At 36.4% G+C, this 26015-nt stretch overlaps 1 protein-coding gene across 1 annotated transcript; it reads right to left on the bottom strand.

The window, feature by feature from the left end:
- Positions 1-1684: 1684 nt before the first annotated feature.
- On the bottom strand, positions 1685-25417 carry LOC141714755 (uncharacterized). The gene is made up of 3 exons (XM_074518256.1): positions 24421-25417; positions 23116-24242; positions 1685-1858 (listed from the first exon to the last, which is right to left on the bottom strand). The coding sequence occupies exons 1-3, from the start codon at positions 25415-25417 to the stop codon at positions 1685-1687; spliced, it is 2298 nt and encodes a 765-aa protein (XP_074374357.1).
- Between the last annotated feature and the right edge of the window lie 598 nt (positions 25418-26015).

Here is a 26015-nt window from a genome sequence, read left to right as displayed (position 1 = left end):
GGGATCAAATAATAATTAGATCCAAGGCATAACTGATAAGAGTAATTACATGAAAACATAAAGAAAAATTACCTGCAAATTTTCAAGTGCCAATCGGCGACTTGTCCTCTATTTTTGCAGGGCATCCACTGTCACAAAATTTTGTTTTGCTTGTAGACCTGTTGGTGCAATAACAGTTTAACAATATGTAACATTTTAATATGCACAAATTGAATGCATCATCAACATGAAAATCTATTACCTTCAAAAAATTGTGTTCTTGGTCGCACAACTACATGGGGCTGAACCTGTTGCTTAGCCTCTACAGATTGGTCAACCACATCATCGACATAAAAATCCAACCTTTCACCTTCAACTTTGCTTAGGAATGCAGTTAAGTCAGCATCGGACTGAATCAAGTGCCAACCTGAAGGAACCTACTTCACATAAACACCACCAAATTTCCTTGTATTTCAGCACATCTAGCATATACTCCATCAGAACCATGTACGAGAATCGGTCTGCATCAACATACTCCAAAATCACTTTACAGGTCCCACCGACATATTTGGATTTTGTAAAAGTTCCCTTGTGAAAGAACCTGAGAACATAATCTGTACTTGCCATCCTGAAAATTAAAAAGTACAAACAAATTGTCAGTGATATAAATACAAGTCCTAGATGTTACAAATTAAAAAAAACAAGAAACTAATTGAGGCTCATGTAGAAAATAGACAAATAGATTACAAACCAACGCAAGTTCCAAATAAATTACTACTCAAGTTACAAACCAACTCAAGTTCAACTCAAGTTCAAAATATATTACAGACCAACTCATTCAACTAACAAATTACAAAGCAAACTCTAAGTACCAATTACATAAACAAATTATAAATCAGTGCAATGTCATATATCAATATCATCCAGGTCTTCATTAGGTGTAACAGGGAATTGTTTTTTCGGGACATCATCTCTGGACCAAGTGAATGTATCAGGTATGTCAACTCGCGGGATATAACCTATGTCAGACACTTCTTCTACTTCAGAGTATTGATCCTTTGGATATTTCTGAAGAACAAATTGCAAATTCTTTTCAGTGGGATCTTCAATATAGAAGACCTGTTGTACTTGTGTAGCGAGGACAAAGGGATCTTCCTTTTGACATAACCTACTAAAGTTCACTCTTGCTAACCCATAGTAATCCCCAGCTTTTTGGTACCAACAACACCTAAAAAGTACTACTGACACCGCACCCCAGTAGTCCACTTCAATAATCTCCTCAATTGCACCGTAGTATCCCACATCCCCAACTATTGGGTTCTTATCTTTTGCACTCGCAAAACTGGTGGTTAAGGCAGTGAGGAACACACCAGAGTTTTGCGTCGTACACCTACTTTCTCTGAGCTTGGTGTGAAATCTATATCCATTCACATTGTAACCTGTAAATCTCTTTGCCAAACGAAGAGGGCCCCTTGCCAACGAGGACAATTTCAGTGAAATTCCATCTCTTTTTTGAACCATATATTTCAATTACTTTTGAAAGTCAGTTGTATGCATTCTTTCACGCTTATATCTCTTTAATTTGTCATCTTTTTGAACAAGGGTATGGTGTTCACTATAATTGGATTAGCAGCAAGTTAGCACAATATTATAATGTCTTAAAGTTTTTTTTAATTAATCTTGATTTTTGGTTGTTAATTAGAACTTACTTTTTTAGCTTTTCGATTTCCACGTTTTCACAGTTGAATAATATGTACCGATGAGCATTTGTCCATGTCTTGTTGTCCAGATGTATAGACTTTCCTTCTCTGCTTCTCCGAGACCCGATAGGATATCCACCATCTGTATGACTGTCCTTGGTATCGGTCCCACTCTTAGACTGCTCATCAAAAAATCTAGAGCAAAATGTAAGGCATTCTTCTACCAAGTAGCCCTCTGCTACGCTGTAACACCCCCAGATCCGGGGTCGGGGATCCGGGTCATCACGGTCTTTCTTTCCACAATATCACTTCACTTAATTAATAATAACTAACCTTATGCTGTGACCCCACACTAACACACACCACAACCCGTTATAGTCTCAGAGATGAAATTTAAATAAGTACAAGTCTTTGAATCCACAATTTAAAAGTTATTACAACCCAAAATGATTACTTGATAAATTTACAGTTAATTGCCATTATCTGCCACAAGTTATAATTATACATAATTGATTCTCAAAAGTAGATGGTCTGATCTACAATAGATCTACCTCTGCAGCTATAGCAGCTACAACATCAACGGGAAGACGCGGGACGCTTCCCATGCGCTTGCGCTGGGTCTGCTGGAGTCTGGCCATCTTTCCTAACTGTTGTTGTGTGATGAAGAAATAAAGCAAGGGTGAGCAGCAAGCCCACCAAAATAATATGAATAATGATTAACAATATATGAGCCTTCTCATAGCACTCATGAAAGTCTTGGTCAAAAGAAATGAACCAAGTTGATATCTTAATGCGATGAAGTCGCAAAATATTCAGTATATATATATATATATATATATACTTTTCAAAATATGGGAAGTCCTCTTCCATGCATAATACACACAGATTTCCAGTGTATAACTGTATAAAAATATCGTTGCAAGGTGATCTCATATATCTAACCTTGTCTCAACGTTTTTCTGAAAATCTTTGTCATGCATAAGATAATCATTTACTAGATTTAAGTTTAAAAGATGAAGTTACAAGATACTCCAATATACTTATATCTTTCCCAAATACTACTTGAACTACCCCCGTTCAAGTTATAATCAGTTTCAAAGGTTCATCACATAGATGAGACTACAAGACAAGATTTGAATAGATTCAATCTTTGAATATCATTATAAATAATGAAGTTATGAGATACTTCATTAAGACCCGATATATAAATATATTCATATATATCTCCCATACATTTCCTGAAAACCTCTGTCATGTAAAGTATGAACAGAGTTGCAATATCCAATGAATTTGGAAGGAAAAGAATTTTGGCATAAACCAGTTATCTTGCTGATCAGGCAAAGATACCAATAAGTAACCTTTTCTACTATAGATGGATGAATTCCTCACCGGTCATCACCCTGGCCGCATTAGGACCTCGCGCTAGACCGTTACCCGGCCACTCACGCGTTGATGGACTGCCACCCAGCCACTTACACTTTATAGACCGTACCCCGGCCTGTCGCTTATGCCGACTCAATCAGATGGACTTACTTCCCGAACATTGGGCAAGTAATCAAATTGTTTTCTCAAAACAGCAACCATGTTGCGAATATAAAATACACCACAGAGCCGGATCCCCAAGATTTTTGAGCGAATATTCAAGTCTCCTTCGAAAGGAAGATCTTAAATTGGAAAACGAGTTTTGGGATCCGCTCTAACTTTTAAAATCATTTTGAAGACTCGAAAACATTTTAAAGAATGTTTGGAGTAAAGCTGATTTAATGAAATAAATCAGTCCCGATATATTAGAAAATATCTGAATATTATTATTTAAATAATATTCCCATAAAGAATAATCTTTATAAAAATAATTGAAGTAGAAGTTTTAAAACTTATACTTGAAACGAGTATTAAATAACCAAAGATACACTTATATAAAAGTATTATCTTTATTTGAATAATCGAAAATAAGTTTGATTATTAACACCTTATTCTTTAATAAAATAAAGAATATATTTCAGTAATAAGCGGAGTCATAATACCTCGAATGAATATTATAAATAATATTCATTAAATAAAATAAAGGAGTCATACATCCTCAAATGAATATCCAAGTAATATTCAATAAATAATATAAAGGAGTCATAAGTCCTCGAATGAATATTCAAGATAATATTCATTAATAAAATAAAGTTATCGAATAAACTTTATTCGATTAATAGTTTTGAAAACTATAACCATATATATATATATAAATATATATATATATAAAAAATCTACTCGGGATCCTCGACTCCCGGTTTTAGAAAATGTTTTCACCTTTGGGTCCCTATACTAAGGGTATATGCAAGTTACCGCTATTCTCTAGCATAGGTATTATCAACTGAACCAACAGATATATATGGCAAGAATACGAAACAGGCATGCATATATATATACCATATCAGCATGCTTCAATATATCGCAACATTTGCTAATTAACCAACATGCATCTATCGCAAGATAATGCATATACATATATTTATCACAACAACAGTTATAACGGGTAGAAAACTTGCCTGAGCGACTGGGGGTTATGAATGGCTCGGGACGAGTCTGGTAACCTATAAGCAACAAGTAAGTTGGAATTAAACCAAAGTCACTTGTAAATCTATACTCTAACCAACTCAGACTCTAACGCTCGTTTTGCGCTTACTGATTTGCTTAAGTCACCCGGGTACCCTCGGCTCCACCATTTTTAATAATTTAACCTTTACGAGTTTTAAGGCGATTCCTTCGCGAGTGTCTTACCAACTGCCTAACACACTTACCATAAATGTTTCATACATTAATTAACCCTTTTTGGTCTTTAACCTATGTTTCAAAGTAAGGCGAGGGGAAAAGTTTCGTTCGCGAAACGCCGTTACTTGAAACGGTCGTTTCTCCTAAACCGTGCATCGGAATCGAACGAACTACATATCAAAACGAAGCTCGTAACATGAACTATCTAGAAATGGCAGTTGTCATAATTTAGCAGGGGGTTCTCGGGTCCTAATGTTATGCACAAAAACAGTCTAAAGAAAATCGGACGTTACGACGGCTATGTTTACGCGATTTCCAATATTTTAAACCATTCAAAACCATCCCAAATCAACCTCAAATCCAACATACAACCAACATCCATCCTTATCACATCATAACAACCCCAACCAATTCAATTTAATCATTCATACTTATGCCTAAGCTTAACTTTAATCATACTTAAGTTCTTTTAATCAAAACAACAACATTTACCAATCCAACAACATCCCAAAACTCACTAATCTCTACATACACAACCATCAACCCTCTCATAAACTACAATACTCATATTATGCTCTTAACATTCAATAACAAATCTTGGTTAAGAGATTATACCTTCCTTGAAGCTTTTTAACACAACACAAGAACTTTGAATGCCTAAAGAACCTTGATCCTTGCTTGTATAACCTTAATCTTTCATAAAAATTCAAGAAAACTAAAGTTATTTCTTGAAGGTTACTATTCACCATCTTCTTCCTTGATTTATTGGAAGAGATTGTGAAGGAATTAGGAGCTTAAACTTATAGCATATCCATATCTATGTACAAGGAAGCTTAGATAATTACCTTGTGATTTAACAATGCTTGGAACTTGATTTTTGATTTTTCTTCCTTTGAAAAAGATGAAAAGCCGAGAGCAATGCTTGAAGAATGAAAAATTTTGTGTTTGCTTTGATTTGTTTTGGCTAGCTAGGTTGTTTTGGTTTTGTTTTTGGTTAATTACCCTTCTAACCTTGAACTTTGTGTGGTTTACAATCATCCAACAATTCCTTCCTTTTTTGTCATGCCTATGTCACCTTGCACATGTCATAATGCTCCCACTTGTCCACACCTTGTGGTTTGATGATGTCACAATCCTTGGCTTCTTGTAAGCTTGTCTCTTGGTCACTTATTTGTTTTACGGTTCGCTTATCTTTCGTTCTCGTTTATCGTTTGAGGGATCATACCCGGGATCTTATTACTTAGGTTCCCTTAACCTTTCTCAATATATTATATTCCTTTTATGATCCTCTCCTATAATCCTTTAATTTAAATCCTTTTTTATCCTGTTACCTTTTTCTCAATTTTTTCCGTATCTAGTGGATTTCCGGGAAAAATCAAAGTGTTCGGAATTGGATTCTGACGATCTTTACATACACTTATATACCATATAGAGTACTAATAAAATCTCAGAATATCCATAACAGAACCCCTACATAGTGTGGCATGAAAAGTTTTCTCGTTTAGCAAAAACACTATTCATAAGGGTTTCAAAATTTCTCAAAAATTGGGGTTATTACAGTCTCCCCTCCTTAAAAGGATTCCGTCCCGGAATCAGATAGAAATGAATAGGGATACCTTCTTAATATTGCACTTTCTAACTCTCAAGTCAATTTTCCCACATTGTGGTCCTGCCACCAAACTCTGCCTAGTTTGATAATCCTTCCCCTAAGCACTTGTTCCTTTTCACTCTATAACCCTTCCTGGTTGCTCCATATAGGTTACGTCGGGTTGCATGTCTATGCGCTCATATGCCCCTATTTATCTGGCATCTGAATTACACTTCCTTAACATTGATACGTGAAACACGTTACGAACTTGTTACATGTTCGGGGTTAGGGCTAGCTCATATGATAACTTCCCAATATGTCTTAATATATCCAAGGGTCCAACAATTTGTGGACTTAGCTTTCATTTCTTTCCGAACCTCATCCTTCATTTCCAAGGGAATACCTATAACAACACTAGGTCCCCTACTTCCTATTCTTTGTCCTTTCGTGTCAAATCAACATATTTATCATGTCCATCTTGGGCTACTACCTGCCGTCCTCTGATTAGATCTATTATATCCCTGGTCCTTAGGACAACTGCGGGTCCGAGCATCTTGCGCTCTACAACTTAATCCTAACATAAGGGAGATCGACATTGTCTTCCCTCAAGGATCTCATAAGGCGATACCTCGATACTAACATACGATCGATTATCATGAGATAACTTAATCTGCGTTAAGTGATCATTTCAAATTCTTTCAAGTCTATTGCACCGGCTCTCATTATAGCTTCTAGCATTATATCTTTTACTTCTCACTACCCATCCTTTTCCAGTTCGTAGTCGTTGCTATCTTCCGTACATAATATTATACTAGTTACACTTTTGCTCGTTAGTGTTCTATAACCTTTTAATAACCACGTCAACCTTAGTATCATGAACGTGTTTCCATTCTGAATACCACCATAACTTTACTACTCCTTTTTCAGCTGCTTCTATCTTTGGAAGCTTAATCCTTCATATAGAAGTAAAGGAATTTGTTGAGAGCTCACTATGATCATGAACACTTGTTATATCGCTTAGTTAGTACAGAAGGTGGCCAGCCTTTAGTACTTGACAAGCAATTAAACAATAGCTGGTATCCTACTAGGCTTCTATCACACAGATAGATAGTCATTCAGCAATACCTCCCCTTTCTGGAAGGGTTGTTCTTCTCAGCTTACATGAAATGAAAAGAAGAGAAAAGAACGAATTGAAGAGAATTGTATATATGAAAAAAAAAATATACTGCCACAAAATATCTGGCTTGGAACCTACCTCTGAACTATAGAGGTTTGTCATAGGAGAACAAATCATATACGTATATAAATCAACATTAAACATTATAGCCTCGTATTTCCCATGCCTAAATATTTTCGCTATCCCGTCCATCATTCTATGGACCCACACTCTTCCTCGAGCTTATACATAATCACCTTTGAAACTCCCTTGACATCGAAAATCGAATCTGGGATCTCATTCTATACATCATCGTTACTAGAATTCTATGCTTGCACCGCAACCTTTCTCGTATAATAATACGACTCTCTTTTCATAAGAAGGAATAAATATTCAATAGGTAGATACACTACTTAATTAGTCTATCAATGATAACTTATACATTACCACGACCCGATTAGTGGTACTCAATCTCAACATCCATTCCAATACAACTCTCACGGTTGTAATCAGCTCATTACTCGCAGAATCATTGCTGCATTACTATGGCCCACTGTTGACCTACTGTAGTCATTCGCTTTCCATGAAGTTTTAATAGCTAACCATACGGAGTCCATTCATATCATATCTAATTCTCCTAAGGAGTTAACATAACCACCAATCATAATTCATGAAGAACACTCCAAACTCTGACGTACTTTCATGACATGAAGCAGATAAAATTGCAGAAGAGTTTCAATCAAAGCAACGATAGCAGGTTAATACCATTCTTAATCATATGCCTTAAATAGAAGACTTAACTCAAAGGTTTGTTTGGTCCTTTTTGAAACATGGTCCTGGCTTATCTCAAGATAGGACCTTCTAAGATAGATAGCCCGTTCATGGCGATTACACAAATTAAACATTTACCAACTACTATTACGGTTGGGTATTGCACAGTCATCAGAAGGAATGTCACTCTTCCAAACCATAATACAACCTTCACAGTTTTAACCATCATCACTGTATTCTTTTGGCACAAGCGCCTATAATTATCCTCTTACCTTTAAAGTGTCGGCCACCTCTTTGGCCTTTCCTGATAGTAAAATTTCCTTACAGTCAATGTCACTTTAACCACCTCCAAATAAATTTTCTACCTTATTTCAATCACAGCTTATGTGAAGATGTTTTCCTTAAAATCTGATGAGTAAAAAAAAATCACCATTTTCCATAAGTTATTGCCTCAGTCTTTAGAGGTTAATCACTGTCATGACTGACTCTCAATTATACTTAGAGCATCTTCTATCTTAAGTCCTAATTTCCCTGAACAATTTTGACCATTACTGGTTCGATCCATACCTTCTCGTGGTTTAACACGTGCCTCACTTGGCATCAATATAATTACGTCATATTTCCTTTATCAACATTTCTATTCTTGAAAATTTTGAATATTACCTTTCTCCTTGTAAAACCTCTAGGGTTATCCTTGAATCGTTCCTCCTGTATTCCTTAGATACAGGGCATATCAAAATACCATTTACTACTACTAGAACCATTGTCTATATACTTCTGAAAAAATTCTCCACTGATTCTTAAAGGTTGTTATTACCTTAATCCTTTCCAATTCATCCTGTCAAAACTCATACTGTCCCTATTAAGGGTGAAATGCCAACCTTTATGCATTCCCCTAGGATTCATTTTAAGTTACCGATGTTCTATTCTTAATTCCACCTTTAAAAAGGTACATGCATCCTTCCATGGATAAATCAAGTCATATATCCTTGATAGATTATCTTATTCATCATTCCCACCTCGATAGTCTATACCTAACTTCATAATAGCATCCTTATTCAAATTGAGGTCAATCCATATGGCCTCCAAAAGATAACAATGGTCATCCGCTTTTCTTTCCTGATTTGGTAATGATAACATGGATGTTCTGGAAGATATTGGTCATGTTCAACGTGAACCTCTTCTTAATAATTCCTTATTTACTTTTGTTGTTTATCTCAACAGTCATCTCAATATTGGGATATCTCTCATACCTGGCGTCTCCCTTTCTGGGTATCGAGCCACCGGTCTTACATTTCACATTATTGAAGGTCACTTCCTTCATCCAATTTTTCCTGATTTCTTACTTTCTTGTCTCCTCAGTCTATCCGTGTCTCAATATTTATCCTTCGAACTATCTCAAGGTTTCCTCGAATCCTCCCAACTTAAAGGGGGTACAATATATGTATCTCTTATGCCTTCAACCATCAATTTTAACTCATGGTGGATCATCATCATCTTGACGATCACATACTCTTCTATTTCTATTTCTACGAGTCTTTAGGGTTTCCTCATACCCAACTCCCTTATCATTCCTCAAACTCTATTGCCGTTATATTCCTTTCTCTTATTATTATTTCATGAACTAATACAACATAAGTATTGATTTCAAACATCCCGTCATTCTGGATTCGTGTCCTCAGAACGAATCTTGACAACTTTTACAACTTAGATTCATAATTTATCATACTTGTCTGCCTTTGTTCTGACTCTAAAGCTTTTACACTATCTCCTTATCTTTGGGAATTACTTTCCCGAAACAATTGACTGGACTTAAATCAGTTTATTATAATCTCTTGCTCCGTGCCTTTCTTGGTCTTTCACCAGCGGGTGGTCTCTCTCTTAGGAGGGTAAGTGACAAAAATAGTCCTTTTGAGATTCGTCAATCATTTAGAATCTCAAATGATTCCTATATTTCCTTTAGCCAGGCTCTTGCCTCGATTGGGTCAACCTGTTCCTTGGAACTCTGAGAGCTTAGAGACTTACAGGTCCTGAAAGAATTTCCTATCGCATTGTTTCCTCAAGGTGGTGGTTGGGGATAATAGTCTAAGTTCTGTCTAGACAGGTCCATGAATTGCCGTATAGGAGTACCGTCTCGGGTTTCCTTTCCTTACTCGACTTTCTGTTTCCTTAGTATGAAATGTTTCATCTTACTCCCCATAATTGGGGTCATCTTTTAATTTACAATCCTCATTTTCCACTTTATTATGTTATGGGTTCCTTCTATCTTGATGGCGACCTCCCTGACTATCACGTTCAGGGTTTTCTCTAAATCTTATTCCTCAAACTAGCTTTCATCTAAGATTTCATCTTTAGGCTCTTAAACATTTGGAACCCAAATTCTGTAGGAATACCTCATTATTCCTTTATCATCTTTCTCGGTATTAATCTTTTATCTAATTGTTGGCTCTCTGCCTTCATTCATCACTTTTTCTGGCACAATATACTCTTTTCCAATAATTCGGTCTCTATTGAAATCTCAAACAGCTTTTCGGTACCGGCTCCGGTTACCTTCACTACTATTTCCAAAATCTCTTATAAACTCTCCCACAGGCATTATCATCTTGAGTCTCTCCTTTTTACTAAGGGCATCAGCCACCACATTGGCTTTCCCCGAATGATAAAGAATCTCCCAATCATTATTCTTGATTAGCTCTAACTGCCTCCTCTGGCATATGTTGAGCTCTTTCTACGTGAAAATGTACTAGAGCACTTATGGCTGAGGTAATTCTCGCACTTCTCTCCATACAAGTAGTGCCTCCAATCTTTAGGGTAAAACTATTGCCACGAGCCTAAGCTCATGGGCGGGGATATCGAATTTCATATTACCTTAATTGTCTTGACGCAGACGCGATTATCTTGCTGTGCTAAGAAGCACCCTAATTCCTTATGCGAAGCGTCACTTACAAATCACAAAATCTCCTTTTTCCATCCGGCAATGCCAACTAGGGGCCATCACCAATCTTTGCTTCAGTTCTTGAAAGTTGTTCTCGTATTTCTCTGTCCATTCGAACTTCTCAGTCTTACGAGTAAGCCGCGTTAAAGGGGCTACTATCTTTACAAACTTGAACGAACCTCCGGTAGTGACCGGCCAATCCTACCTCTGGGAGTTGCCCTAACCATGGTCATCAATTCATCAGTGGTCCTTTATTCATTCTTGTCAGGATCCTCCACGAGATCCTCCTCAGCAACAATCCCATCTAGGACAACATCCTCAACCGCTACATCCTCAATATCAACATCATCCGGTCCTGCATTAGGACACTCTATCGGATCCACAATCTGATCTCCAATTAGTAATAAAACATCATCGCGCTGTTGCTCCTCAACCTCAGGGTTCGGAGTCCCGCTACTCTATACGATAACGAACTACGCTTCTATCGCTACATTTATAAGGGTTCCCATAAGGGTTTTAACTGTCAGTACTACGTTAGGTAGTCCGACTATGAACTTGACAAGAGTTCTTATTATCTTAGTGAACTTATTATCTTAACGTCCCATCATCTCTGAGGTTTATAACGCTTAGCTCTGATACCATTTCTGTAACACCCCCAGATCTGGGGTCGGGGATCCGGGTCGTCACGGTCTTTCTTTCCACAATATCACTTCACTTAATTAATAATAACTAACCTTATGCTGTGACCCCACACTAACACACACCACAACCCGTTATAGTCTCGGAGATGAAATTTAAATAAGTACAAGTCTTTGAATCCACAATTTAAAAGTTATTACAACCCAAAATGATTACTTGATAAATTTACAGTTAATTGCCATTATCTGCCACAAGTTATAATTATACATAATTGATTCTCAAAAGTAGATGGTCTGATCTACAATAGATCTACCTCTGCAGCTATAGCAGCTACAACATCAACGGGAAGACGCGGGACGCTTCCCACGCGCTTGCGCTGGGTCTGCTGGAGTCTGGCCATCTTTCCTAACTGTTGTTGTGTGATGAAGAAATAAAGCAAGGGTGAGCAGCAAGCCCACCAAAATAATATGAATAATGATTAACAATATATGAGCCTTCTCATAGCACTCATGAAAGTCTTGGTCAAAAGAAATGAACCAAGTTGATATCTTAATGCGATGAAGTCGCAAAATATTCAGTATATATATATATATACTTTTCAAAATATGGGAAGTCCTCTTCCATGCATAATACACACAGAGTTCCAGTGTATAACTGTATAAAAATATCGTTGCAAGGTGATCTCATATATCTAACCTTGTCTCAACGTTTTTCTGAAAATCTTTGTCATGCATAAGATAATCATTTACTAGATTTAAGTTTAAAAGATGAAGTTACAAGATACTCCAATATACTTATATCTTTCCCAAATACTACTTGAACTACACCCGTTCAAGTTATAATCAGTTTCAAAGGTTCATCACATAGATGAGACTACAAGACAAGATTTGAATAGATTCAATCTTTGAATATCATTATAAATAATGAAGTTACGAGATACTTCATTAAGACCCAATATATAAATATATTCATATATATCTCCCATACATTTCCTGAAAACCTCTATCATGTAAAGTATGAACAGAGTTGCAATATCCAATGAATTTGGAAGGAAAAGAATTTTGGCATAAACCAGATATCTTGCTGATCAGGCAAATATACCAATAAGTAACCTTTTCTACTGTAGATGGATGAATTCCTCACCGGTCATCACCCTGGCCGCATTAGAACCTCGCGCTAGACCGTTACCCGGCCACTCACGCGTTGATGGACTGCCACCCAGCCACTTACACTTTATAGACCGTACCCCGGCCTGTCGCTTATGCCGACTCAATCAGATGGACTTACTTCCCGAACATTGGGCAAGTAATCAAATTGTTTTCTCAAAACAGCAACCATGTTGCGAATATAAAATACACCACAGAGCCGGATCCCCAAGATTTTTGAGCGAATATTCAAGTCTCCTTCGAAAGGAAGATCTTAAATCGGAAAACGAGTTTTGGGATCCGCTCTAACTTTTAAAATCATTTTGAAGACTCGAAAACATTTTTAAGAATGTTTGGAGTAAAGCTGATTTAATGAAATAAATCAGTCCCGATATATTAGAAAATATCTGAATATTATTATTTAAATAATATTCCCATAAAGAATAATCTTTATAAAAATAATTGAAGTAGAAGTTTTAAAACTTATACTTGAAACGAGTATTAAATAACCAAAGATACACTTATATGAAAGTATTATCTTTATTTGAATAATCGAAAATAAGTTTGATTATTAACACCTTATTCTTTAATAAAATAAAGAATATATTTCAGTAATAAGCGGAGTCATAATACCTCGAATGAATATTATAAATAATATTCATTAAATAAAATAAAGGAGTCATACATCCTCAAATGAATATCCAAGTAATATTCAATAAATAATATAAAGGAGTCATAAGTCCTCGAATGAATATTCAAGATAATATTCATTAATAAAATAAAGTTATCGAATAAACCTTATTCGATTAATAGTTTTGAAAACTATAACCATATATATATATTGTAAGTCATATGTCATAGCCTATTTGTATATTCGAGGATTCAACTCAACTCAAATAAGAATGTAATAAGTAAATAGTGGATCGACCGTCAGAGAGATCTCGCAAAGTAATATCTGTCAAAGGATTCAGAAACAAGGTTCATCTACAGACTTGAGAAGGTAATTCACTGGAAGAAGTTCAAGAAGTTGATCATGCCTCAGTGATATAAATCAAGATCGTGGATTTAATCAAGTGACAGAGATCTCGTCAGGGTATCAATTAATTACAAGGATTTAATCTGAAGAAAATCAAAGTGTCAAAGTCAAGACATGAAGAAACGTCACGGAAGTTAGTCACTCATGAACCAGACAGTACATCGAGTGTCAACGTTGAAGTGGTGGAATTGATTCATAATTTTCAGTGATTTTCAGAAGATTTGCAGAAGGATGGGTGCTGTTGAAGACTAGAATTAATTCTCTATTAATTAATTAAGTCATCTAATTTAATTAAGAAAATAAATTATATCTGCGAAGAATAATTTATTTATTAATTGAATTAATTGATTAATTAATTCTGAATTAATTTTAGGAATTTTCAGAATTTAAATTGGATTAAAATTCATTTAAATTCAGCAAGTCAAACTGATTGTACTAGTATGACAATCGGTATGACAATCAATAGTCATACCGAAAGTCATGCTAGTACAAACAATAGTCTCACCGAAAGTTACACTGGGAGGAGGATTGTCTTGCTAGTTCATTCTGATTGTCATGCTAGTTCATTCTGATTGTCATGCTAGTTCATTCAGATTGTCTTGCTAGTTCAATCCATTGTCCTACCGATTATCTTGCTGAGCTCAGGATTATCTTGCCAGTTCAATTCTATTCTGTTGATTAAAAAGAAGCAGACAAGCAGCAGTTATTTTATCCATCCAACACACAAGTCAAGAACACAGCAGCCGCAGCAAATATTTCATTTTTCATCTGCTTACATCAAGATCAAAATTCTAGTTTGTTAATGTTAAATCCAAACCACTAGAATTATTTATCTTGTTCTTGTGTAACAATCTAGCGGATCAAAATCCCTAGAACTTAATCTCAAATCACGTTTAGCATTTGATTCTAATTATTACAAAAATAGAAAAAGTTCATGTCGAATTTATTCTAGATTTGTGATAATTGATTTGAGATTAATACCTTGTAATCGATACAGTTGTTGTAACACCTTTCAAGTTTAATAATATTTTTATTTAACTTGAATTTTGTTTCACATTTTTTATTCCGCATTTATTCGATTATTTGGTACCGTTTGTATTCAACCCCCCTTCTACAAACACATTGGGACCTAACAATTGGTATCAGAGCCTTCTGATTGACGAACAAATCAAGATCCTAGACTTTTGTGATTTTTCAACTCCTTGAATTTTTATTTATTCAAAAATTCATAATGACTTCACATAAAGTTGGAACCGTTAAAATTCCACAATTTGATAAAGAGAATTATATCATGTGGAAGAAGAAGATGCTATTATTTTTACAAGTTGCAAATCCCAAATATTCAAACTTGTTAAAGAAGGGTATAAAAACTCCGATGGTTATTGAACCGGAGGTAATAATAGATGGTGTGGTGACTACTGAAGCTAGAACCTATCCAAAAGAGCCTGAAGATTTTACTCCTGCTGAGAAGGAAGAAGCCTCCTTGGATGCCAGCCTTCAATTAATATTAATTGATTCCCTTGATCCCTTGATGAACAGACATGTGATGAACTGTAAAAATTCCAAACACATGTGGGAAACTATTGAGGTGATTAATGAAGGCACAGAGGAAGTTAGGGAGAACAAGTTGGAAATCCTAACCTCTGAATATGAACATTTCAAATCAAATCCAGGAGAAGGAATTACTGAAGTGTTTGAGAGGTACAATGCGTTGATCAACAACCTGAACATCAATGGAAAGTATTATTCAATCAGGGAGGTCAACAAAAAGTTCCTTTTAACACTGCCAGCTCATCTTGAACATAGAATCACTGCCATTAGAGAAGCTAGAGATCTGAGTGAGATTTCTTTGGACAGGCTCTATGGAGTGTTAAAAACCTATGAGTTGGAGCAGATTCAACAGAAGGAAGTCTACGGGAAGGATAGAATGGTCAGCACATCTACTGCACTTGTAGCTGAAGGTCAACAACAACAACAATCTCAACAGTTAGAAAGAATGGTACAGTTTTCCAAGGGTGAGGAATATGAGTTAGTAGCAGAATATGATCCTCCTACTACAAATCAATCAAGTGATGATTTTTATTCCTTGGAAGAGCTGGAGCAATTGGAAGATGAATCAATGGCCCAAATTGTCAAGAGATTCTCCCATGTCAGATTCAGGAGGAATCCCAAGCTTAAGTACAAGTCCAACTACAATAAATTCCAGAAAGGTGGATCTTCATCCTCTAACACCAGCAGTGGTGGGTACAAAACAGGGATGGTTGATCGAAGCACCATTAGATGCTATAACTACAATGAGTTGGGACACTTTGCCACAGAATGTAGAAAGCCAAAGCAAGTAAGAAAGAACTCTGAAAGGGCTTATCTGGCAAAGGGAAGAAGCTGGGATGATACTGACAGTGAAGATGAAGATGAAGGAAATCTTGCTCTTATGGCTATTGATGGAAAAGCTTCATCGTCAAGAATAGAGGTAAAACTTTCTGATGCTGAAATGGTTTATCATCTAAGAGGTAACTTAGATTGTGCACGTCGTGATAATGAACTGTTAAGTTTAAAGATCACAGACCTTGAGAAAGAGGTCAATGAATTAAAACTTGTGCATATTAATCAAGACAAATTAAAAGAACAGGTATCTTTTCTAGAGAATAGAGTTGACTGTTATAGAAAACTCGAAACTATTCTCAAAGACAAGATCACCGGTCTTGAGACTAAGGTTAGAGCCTACTTCAATTCTTGTTCGAAGGCTAAAGAGTTCTACAGTAAGCAAGCTGTTAATCAAACATCTGGAATAGGATATGATTACAATGCTGCTATTGGAGAATTAGGCATAAACTCCCCTCCTCATGTCTGTGCTAAAGGGAGGGAAGTACCACATGTGCTTAAGGGTGTTGATGAACCCCTCTATAAAGCATCAATTGCTGAACCATTTGATGCGACCTCTTCTGTTATTCAAGAAGAAATACGTGCTGAGGATCATGCTTATGAGAAGATTGTTTCCAAGTCAAGTGAGTCGAAAGTTCCAGTCAAAGTTGTGAAAGCAACTGAGACTAACTCAGACACACATGAGTTGGATAACAATAATGCCATGTCTACCATGCATAAATTACCTGATGTTAATCACTCTCATAAAGCATGTGGTGTTGCTAATTGTATGTCTTGTGCTTTTAATATGATGTATTCTTATTTTAATGGTAAGCATGTGTCTAATGATAAGACTACTCCTCGTCAGCATGTGAATAACAAGAAGCATGATAGGTCTAAGACTGCCAGTCCTTCTAAGGCTAGAAAGGAGACATTTGTGCCTAAGCTTAAACAGAAATTTGTTAAGGCTGTTTACAAGGTCAAATGTTCAGTCATTGAGAAAGTTGAGATAATTAAAATTAAAAATGTTGTTTTGCCTGACAAAGGACAGTTCTACAAGTATGCCGGGCCCAACCAAGTTTGGGTTCCGAAGAAGGTCTAATCCATTTGTAGTGCAGGACATTAAACAAGTATAACCGGAAGTGTGGATTCTTGACAGTGGATCATCAAGACATATGACCGGAGATAGAGCCCTGCTATCAAATCTGGTTGAGAAAGCTGGCCCCCTGATTACCTTTGGAGATAACAGCAAAGGTTTATCCGAGGGATATGGCTGTTTGCAAGCTGGGAATGTTATCATTGAAAATTTTGTATAGTGTGCTAGGTTATTATCAGGAAGTATCATCCAACATATAGCACCAGTGACGAGACTTGAGAATATTACGACATATCAGACACCTGCTGCACATTACACTTGGAATTGTACTCTAGTAAGATGTGTACAAGTGTACTCCTGGTTGGTAAGTCAAAAGAGGAAGTCAATGCACCACAGTTCATGGACTTTGCAGCTGCAGATCTATTGGACTATGCAATTTCTTCTTCACAATCTCACTTCAGGATGGTATGAACTAGTATACTGCTCAAGCAATCGTCAAGGACATGGTATGGCACTCTAACAGAAGTTATAATTTTATATGAATAAGTAGAGTCGTCATATTAATAACTATCTTATCACTAAGCACAATCATATTGTTTTATATGTGCAATGGTATATTGTTTATGCAACATAACAATTAGTATCTAAAGTACTTGACAAGTATCGGTCAATGATATCTTGTTAACATTATGTTGCAGATATTTGTAAGCTTTTGACATGAATGAGAATTACTTAGACTTTACCCTAAGTGATCAATGTTTTATCAAAAACTCATTCATATTGAAATACAAAATCAAACTTCTTTCTACATTAGTGGTTTCTTATTTCATATAAAATCTTTTGAAATCACTAGTGTAAATCATTTTCTCTCTATTACCATATGTTCTGTGTTACAGGTTCAGTCTCCAATGACTTTCTTTCATTGACAGTCATGAGGTTGAAAACCCACAACGTCTATCCCAGACTGTAAAGACAAACACAAAAATAGAACCAACCAACACTCTTTTACCACTAAAAGTAGTATGAATGAGCGTGAGGGAGATAGTGCCTAGTGCACCACATAAGGAAGGTTCTGTAGTCAACCCAGTAGCTCTGTCTCCTACATAGATGAGTAGTATTTAAACCGAGACAACTGCTAGCCCCCATACATCTTCTCAAAAAGATGTAATGGCTGAAAAGGCACAAAAGCAAGTTACTAGATTCATTCTCTCAACAGGGTGAGTCTATTGAATTTTGCCTGTCGGCCAAGGTATCCGATGTAGTGTCACCACTTCAAACATAATCAATTCTTGATGCACAAGGATAGGTTACACACACAAAGGATGAGTTGACGGAAACAAGAGTTTCGACCATTTTAAGGTCAGATTCGATTGTTTAAGGTTCGTTAGTGGACCAATTGCCTTTACAGGTATTAGGAGAGGATACTGATCCAAAAGCCATATGTCAGTGGTCAGTGTCTACCTCCCCAGGCTTAAATCCCCTGGATGCATCTGCGGATAGTGGATCTGACATAGGTGCAGATCGGTAACTTGTTGACAATGATTCAGATATTACCTGATATGTCACAAGGAAATGTCTTCACAGACATTAGAAGGGAACTTTGATCTTTATGCTAAATTCGTTGGATCATTGTTTACCTTCCCAGAATTCAAATCTGGAACCCTAAAAGGGAAACTAGCAACTTGTAAATTATGACTCAGATTCATCTGACGAGTTTAACAAGGATGGGGATTTGTGAACTCCGATTGCACCACCTGTGACCTCCTTAAGGATGGCTAAGGTGATTTTCCTTGCAGGTACAGCTGGAATATGGAGCTATGAGAGGAGTGATACACTTGTGAGAATGAGTGTAAACACGAGTGGAGAGAAGAGTGAAACACATGTGAGGTACACTAAACAGAATCACACACTCACAGTGAGAAAGAAAGAGAAACTACTTGTTATTTCTTTTCCAACCAAGTGAAATATGAGAACTCCTTCAGACAACAGCATACATTCCTTCTTTAAGGGGGAGATAAAAGCTTAAGTAATAGTTTGGAGGATTCCTCAACTAAGGGGGAGAAATAGCAGGGAGTAAGAAAAAGATCCTAAAAATGTACACTACACCACACCATTGTTGTTTCTAACTACAGATCCTATTGTACGGGAGAGGTGGTAAACACAAGGTGATTTCCTAGTAAGGGAAGAAGCTGTTAGGGGAGTACCATTGGTTTTTATCTGCGGATCCTATTGTACGGGAGAGGTGGTAAAACGAAGGTGATCTTCTTTAATCAGTTGATTCTCATAGGGGGAGAAGCAAGAGATATGGGCTTCTCAACAGGAAATATGGTTGTACAAATGAAGATGGAACTACTTGAAGATATGTTCAGTCTAGAGGAACATCTACTTGGAATCTGGAAAATGTTAAATCTCATCCAGAACTTTTCTGCTATTTACTTTGCATGTATGTTTATATCTTTTTCTTATTTGTTAGTTGAGTTATCCTCTAGGTATTTGTATGTTATTGTCTAACAAACAAATAGGGGGAGATTGTAAGTCATATGTCATAGCCTATTTGTATATTCGAGGATTCAACTCAACTCAAATAAGAATGTAATAAGTAAATAGTGGATCGACCGTCAGAGAGATCTCGCAAAGTAATATCTGTCAAAGGATTCAGAAACAAGGTTCATCTACAGACTTGAGAAGGTAATTCACTGGAAGAAGTTCAAGAAGTTGATCATGCCTCAGTGATATAAATCAAGATCGTGGATTTAATCAAGTGACAGAGATCTCGTCAGGGTATCAATTAATTACAAGGATTTAATCTGAAGAAAATCAAAGTGTCAAAGTCAAGACATGAAGAAACGTCACGGAAGTTAGTCACTCATGAACCAGACAGTACATCGAGTGTCAACGTTGAAGTGGTGGAATTGATTCATAATTTTCAGTGATTTTCAGAAGATTTGCAGAAGGATGGGTGCTGTTGAAGACTAGAATTAATTCTCTATTAATTAATTAAGTCATCTAATTTAATTAAGAAAATAAATTATATCTGCGAAGAATAATTTATTTATTAATTGAATTAATTGATTAATTAATTCTGAATTAATTTTAGGAATTTTCAGAATTTAAATTGGATTAAAATTCATTTAAATTCAGCAAGTCAAACTGATTGTACTAGTATGACAATCGGTATGACAATCAATAGTCATACCGAAAGTCATGCTAGTACAAACAATAGTCTCACCGAAAGTTACACTGGGAGGAGGATTGTCTTGCTAGTTCATTCTGATTGTCATGCTAGTTCATTCTGATTGTCATGCTAGTTCATTCAGATTATCTTGCTAGTTCAATCCATTGTCCTACCGATTGTCTTGCTGAGCTCAGGATTATCTTGCCAGTTCAATTCTATTCTGTTGATTAAAAAGAAGCAGACAAGCAGCAGTTCATTTTATCCATCCAACACACAAGTCAAGAACACAGCAGCCGCAACAAATATTTCATTTTTCATCTGCTTACATCAAGATCAAAATTCTAGTTTGTTAATGTTAAATCCAAACCACTAGAATTATTTATCTTGTTCTTGTGTAACAATCTAGCGGATCAAAATCCCTAGAACTTAATCTCAAATCACGTTTAGCATTTGATTCTAATTATTACAAAAATAGAAAAAGTTCATGTCGAATTTATTCTAGATTTGTGATAATTGATTTGAGATTAATACCTTGTAATCGATACAGTTGTTGTAACACCTTTCAAGTTTAATAATATTTTTATTTAACTTGAATTTTGTTTCACATTTTTTATTCCGCATTTATTCGATTATTTGGTACCGTTTGTATTCAACCCCCCCTTCTACAAACACATTGGGACCTAACATATATATAAATATATATATATATATATATAAAATCTACTCGGGATCCTCGACTCCCGGTTTTAGAAAATGTTTTCACCTTTGGGTCCCTATACTAAGGGTATATGCAAGTTACCGCTATTCTCTAGCATATGTATTATCAACTGAACCAACAGATATATATGGAAAGAATACGAAACAGGCATGCATATATATACCATATCAGCATGCTTCAATATATCGCAACATTTGCTAATTAACCAACATGCATCTATCGTAAGATAATGCATATACATATATTCATCACAACAACAGTTATAACGGGTAGAAAACTTGCCTGAGCGACTGGGGGTTACGAATGGCTCGGGACGAGTCTGGTAACCTATAAGCAACAAGTAAGTTGGAATTAAACCAAAGTCACTTGTAAATCTATACTCTAACCAACTCAGACTCTAACGCTCGTTTTGCGCTTACGGATTTGCTTAAGTCACCCGGGTACCCTCGGCTCCACCATTTTTAATAATTTAACCTTTACGAGTTTTAAGGCGATTCCTTCGCGAGTGTCTTACCAACTGCCTAACACACTTACCATAAATGTTTCATACATTAATTAACCCTTTTTGGTCTTTAACCTATGTTTCAAAGTAAGGCGAGGGGAAAAGTTTCGTTCGCGAAACGCCGTTACTTGAAACGGTCGTTTCTCCTAAACCGTGCATCGGAATCGAACGAACTACATATCAAAACGAAGCTCGTAACATGAGCTATCTAGAAATGGCAATTGTCATAATTTAGCAGGGGGTTCTCGGGTCCTAATGTTATGCACAAAAACAGTCTAAAGAAAATCGGACATTACGACGGCTATGTTTACGCGATTTCCAATATTTTAAACCATTCAAAACCATCCCAAATCAATCTCAAATCCAACATACAACCAACATCCATCCTTATCACATCATAACAACCCCAACCAATTCAATTTAATCATTCATACTTATGCCTAAGCTTAACTTTAATCATACTTAAGTTCTTTTAATCAAAACAACAACATTTACCAATCCAACAACATCCCAAAACTCACTAATCTCTACATACACAACCATCAAGCCTCTCATGAACTAAAATACTCATATTATGCTCTTAACATTCAATAACAAAGCTTGGTTAAGAGATTATACCTTCCTTGAAGCTTTTTAACACAACACAAGAACTTTGAATGCCTAAAGAACCTTGATCCTTGCTTGTATAACCTTAATCTTTCATAAAAATTCAAGAAAACTAAAGTTATTTCTTGAAGGTTACTATTCACCATCTTCTTCCTTGATTTATTGGAAGAGATTGTGAAGGAATTAGGAGCTTAAACTTATAGCATATCCATATCTATGTACAAGGAAGCTTAGATAATTACCTTGTGATTTAACAATGCTTGGAACTTGATTTTTGATTTTTCTTCCTTTGAAAAAGATGAAAAGCCGAGAGCAATGCTTGAAGAATGAAAAATTTTGTGTTTGCTTTGATTTGTTTTGGCTAGCTAGGTTGTTTTGGTTTTGTTTTTGGTTAATTACCCTTCTAACCTTGAACTTTGTGTGGTTTACAATCATCCAACAATTCCTTCCTTTTTTGTCATGCCTATGTCACCTTGCACATGTCATAATGCTCCCACTTGTCCACACCTTGTGGTTTGATGATGTCACAATCCCTGGCTTCTTGTACAAGCTTGTCTCTTGGTCACTTATTTGTTTTACGGTTCGCTTATCTTTCGTTCTCGTTTATCGTTTGAGGGATCATACCCGGGATCTTATTACTTAGGTTCCCTTAACCTTTCTCAATATATTATATTCCTTTTATGATCCTCTCCTATAATCCTTTAATTTAAATCCTTTTTTATCCTGTTACCTTTTTCTCAATTCTTTCCGTATCTAGTGGATTTCCGGGAAAAATCAAAGTGTTCGGAATTGGATTCTGACGATATACCATATAGAGTACTAATAAAATCTCAGAATATCCATAACAGAACCCCTACATAGTGTGGCATGAAAAGTTTTCTCGTTCAGCAAAAACACTATTCATAAGGGTTTCAAAATTTCTCAAAAATTGGGGTTATTACATACGCACCCTTCAGGTTTACTCCGATTCTGAACGTATGACTTCAATTTGCACAAATACCGTTCAATTTCAAACATCCACCTTAAGTGCACCGGTCCACCAAATTCTATTTCCTTGCACAAATGAATTGGTAAGTGAACCATTATATCGAAAAATGCAGGTGGAAAAATCATTTCAAGCTCACAAAGTATCTCGATTATTTCCTTCTGCAATTTTTCAACATCTTCTAATTCAATGACTTTTCCACATACGCCTCTAAAGAATGCTCCCAGCCTCATTAATGGAATTGCTACCTCAGGTTTCAGAGTTTTTACGACAGCAAATTGTAATAGAAATTGCAGAATAAAATGCGCGTCATGACTTTTGTAACCCGATATCTTTCGCTCCTTCATTTTAACGCACCGGCTGATATTTGATGTAAATCCGTATGGTAGCTTAGCATTCATTAGAACTGAACAGAAGATCTCTTTCTCTTTTTTGGTCATATCAAAACTAGATGCCCTAATTTCAACATGTTTATTATCACATTTGACAGGGTGAAGGTCTTTTCTAATCCCCATTTCTTCCAAATCTTGACGAGCATTTAGATGGTCCTTTGTCTTGCCTCCGATATTTAACAAAGTCCCCAAAATCTTGTCACAAATGTTCTCAATGTGCATAACATCTAAGTTATGCCTAACCATATTATTGCTCCAATATGGTAGCTCGAAAAAAATGGACTTCTTCTTCCAAGGGCAATCTGATGGTCCTCTATTTCTTTTCAGCGGCTTCCCAAAATCATTTTCGTAACCACGCAATAGTTCTTCAACCTCTGCTCCGCTTAATATATCAGGACATGATAGCATTTCCAAATCTCCATTAAATCTGCGCCTATCGGACCTCCACTTGTGATCTAGAGGGAGAAACTTTCGATGGTTTAAATACACAACCTTCTTACTATGTTTCAAATATGTCGATGAGGTCTCATAGTGACATGAAGGACAAGTCAGCTTTCCTTTCATGCTCCAACCGGATAAAATCCCATATCCAGGGAAATCACTTATCGTCCATAATAGGCTTGCATGTAGCTTAAACGTGTTGTCTAACCTGGCATCATAAGTTTCTATTCCAACAGCCCATAACTCCTTCAACTCTGCAATTAACGGTTGCATATACACGTCAATTTCATTACCGGGATAAACTGGACCAGGGATTAAGGTTGAAAGAATTAGATTTTCGGGTTTCATGATTAACCAGGGGGAGGTTATAATTTATGAGCACTACTGGCCAGGTGCTATGAGATATGTTCATTGATCCATATGGATTGAAACCGTCTGCCGCTAAACCCAATCGTATATTTCGCATTTCGGCAGCAAATTCAGGATATTTACTGTCCATCGACTTCCAACCCTTTCCATCAGCCGGATGCCTTAACCGTCCATCTTTCTTTCGTGATAAAGCATGCCATGTCATTGAGCTCGAGAAATCAGAGCTCAAGAACATTCTCTGCAGCCTTGGATTTAAAGGGAAGTATCTCATCACTTTAGCCGGGATTTTAGGATTCGATGCTAGTTCTATATTTGCATCAGACCTGGCCTTCGCCTTCTTTTCAACTACTCTCCATCTTGATGTTCCACACTTAGCACAATTCTCCAGCCTCTCGTTTTCTGCCCAAAAGAGCATGCAGTCATTTGGACATGCATGTATCTTTTGGTAATCAAGTCCTAGGTCTTTAATCATACCCTTTGCCGCACTAAAAGAAGACAGAAGATTTACATGAGGGAAAACCTCCTTTATCAATTCAAGTAAGTCACTAAATCCTGATTCGCTAAATCCATGAATGCACTTTAGTTGATAAAGCCTAACTAAGAAACTTAATCGACTAATTTTTTTGCACTCGGGATATAACGGTTGTCCACCCTCCTTAACAAGGCGATAAAATTTCCTTGCATCATCGTTTAGTCCTGTTCTACCAACATGGTCAGTAACGTCATTAGTACCATATGCATTGTGTATCATAGCATCAAATTCATCTCCAAGACCTACACCTATATTAATATCCATCTCATCAGCAACCCTATCTATCTCATGGGTTGAGACCTCGTAAATCCATTCAACGGAATGGGCACAAGGACCATTACAGAATAGATGTTCGTGTATAGCCTTAGCACCACTCCAAAAACGATTGCCACATTTCTTACAAGGGCACTTAAGCTCGTTTCCTACGGCATATCGGGAAAATGCTTGGTTAACAAAAGCTTCAACTCCCTTCCTATATCTATCACTGTACTTGGGAAGTGTTACCCATTTCTCTCCTTCAACATCCATTTTCTACATAAATTTTTTGAAACAAAACCACAAAATTCACTTAAGTTTTCAACACAATCAAACAACAACAACAACCAAGAATAAAAAAACAGACCAAGAACAGGGCAGTTTGACTTATAATTACAACAAGAACACAAAAAAACAGACCAAGAACAGGGCACTTTTGACTTAAAATAACAGGGTATTTTGACTTTAAAACATCAAAAAATTAAAATAAAATTCTCAGAAATAGTCAGACCAAGAACCTACTAATTTTACAAAAACATAAAACCAAAACAAAATACAAAAGAACACAAAAAGCACAAAAAATATACAAAATTTTTACATGCATTCACAAATAATCAGAGAGAGGAGTGTTTGAAGAGTGAGAGAGATGAGTTTTACCTTATATCAAGCTTTAATCGAGTTTAATCGCGCTTCAATCGAGCTTCAAGTGAGAGAGATGAGCTTCAAGCCTTCGAGATGTGAGAAAGTCTTCGAGATGAGCTTCGAGTTGCGACGGAGAAATGTGGGAGAGGTGTGAGAGAGGTGTGTGAAGGAGAGATGTGAAAGAGGTGTGAGAGAGGTGTGCGAGAGAGAGATTCGAGGAAGGTCAGAG

Source organism: Apium graveolens, chromosome 3 (genome assembly GCF_009905375.1).
Source record: "Apium graveolens cultivar Ventura chromosome 3, ASM990537v1, whole genome shotgun sequence".
In the NCBI taxonomy this organism is placed as follows: domain Eukaryota; kingdom Viridiplantae; phylum Streptophyta; class Magnoliopsida; order Apiales; family Apiaceae; genus Apium; species Apium graveolens.
Note: the sequence above shows the minus strand (reverse complement) of the source record. Positions and strands in the feature narration are given on the sequence as shown.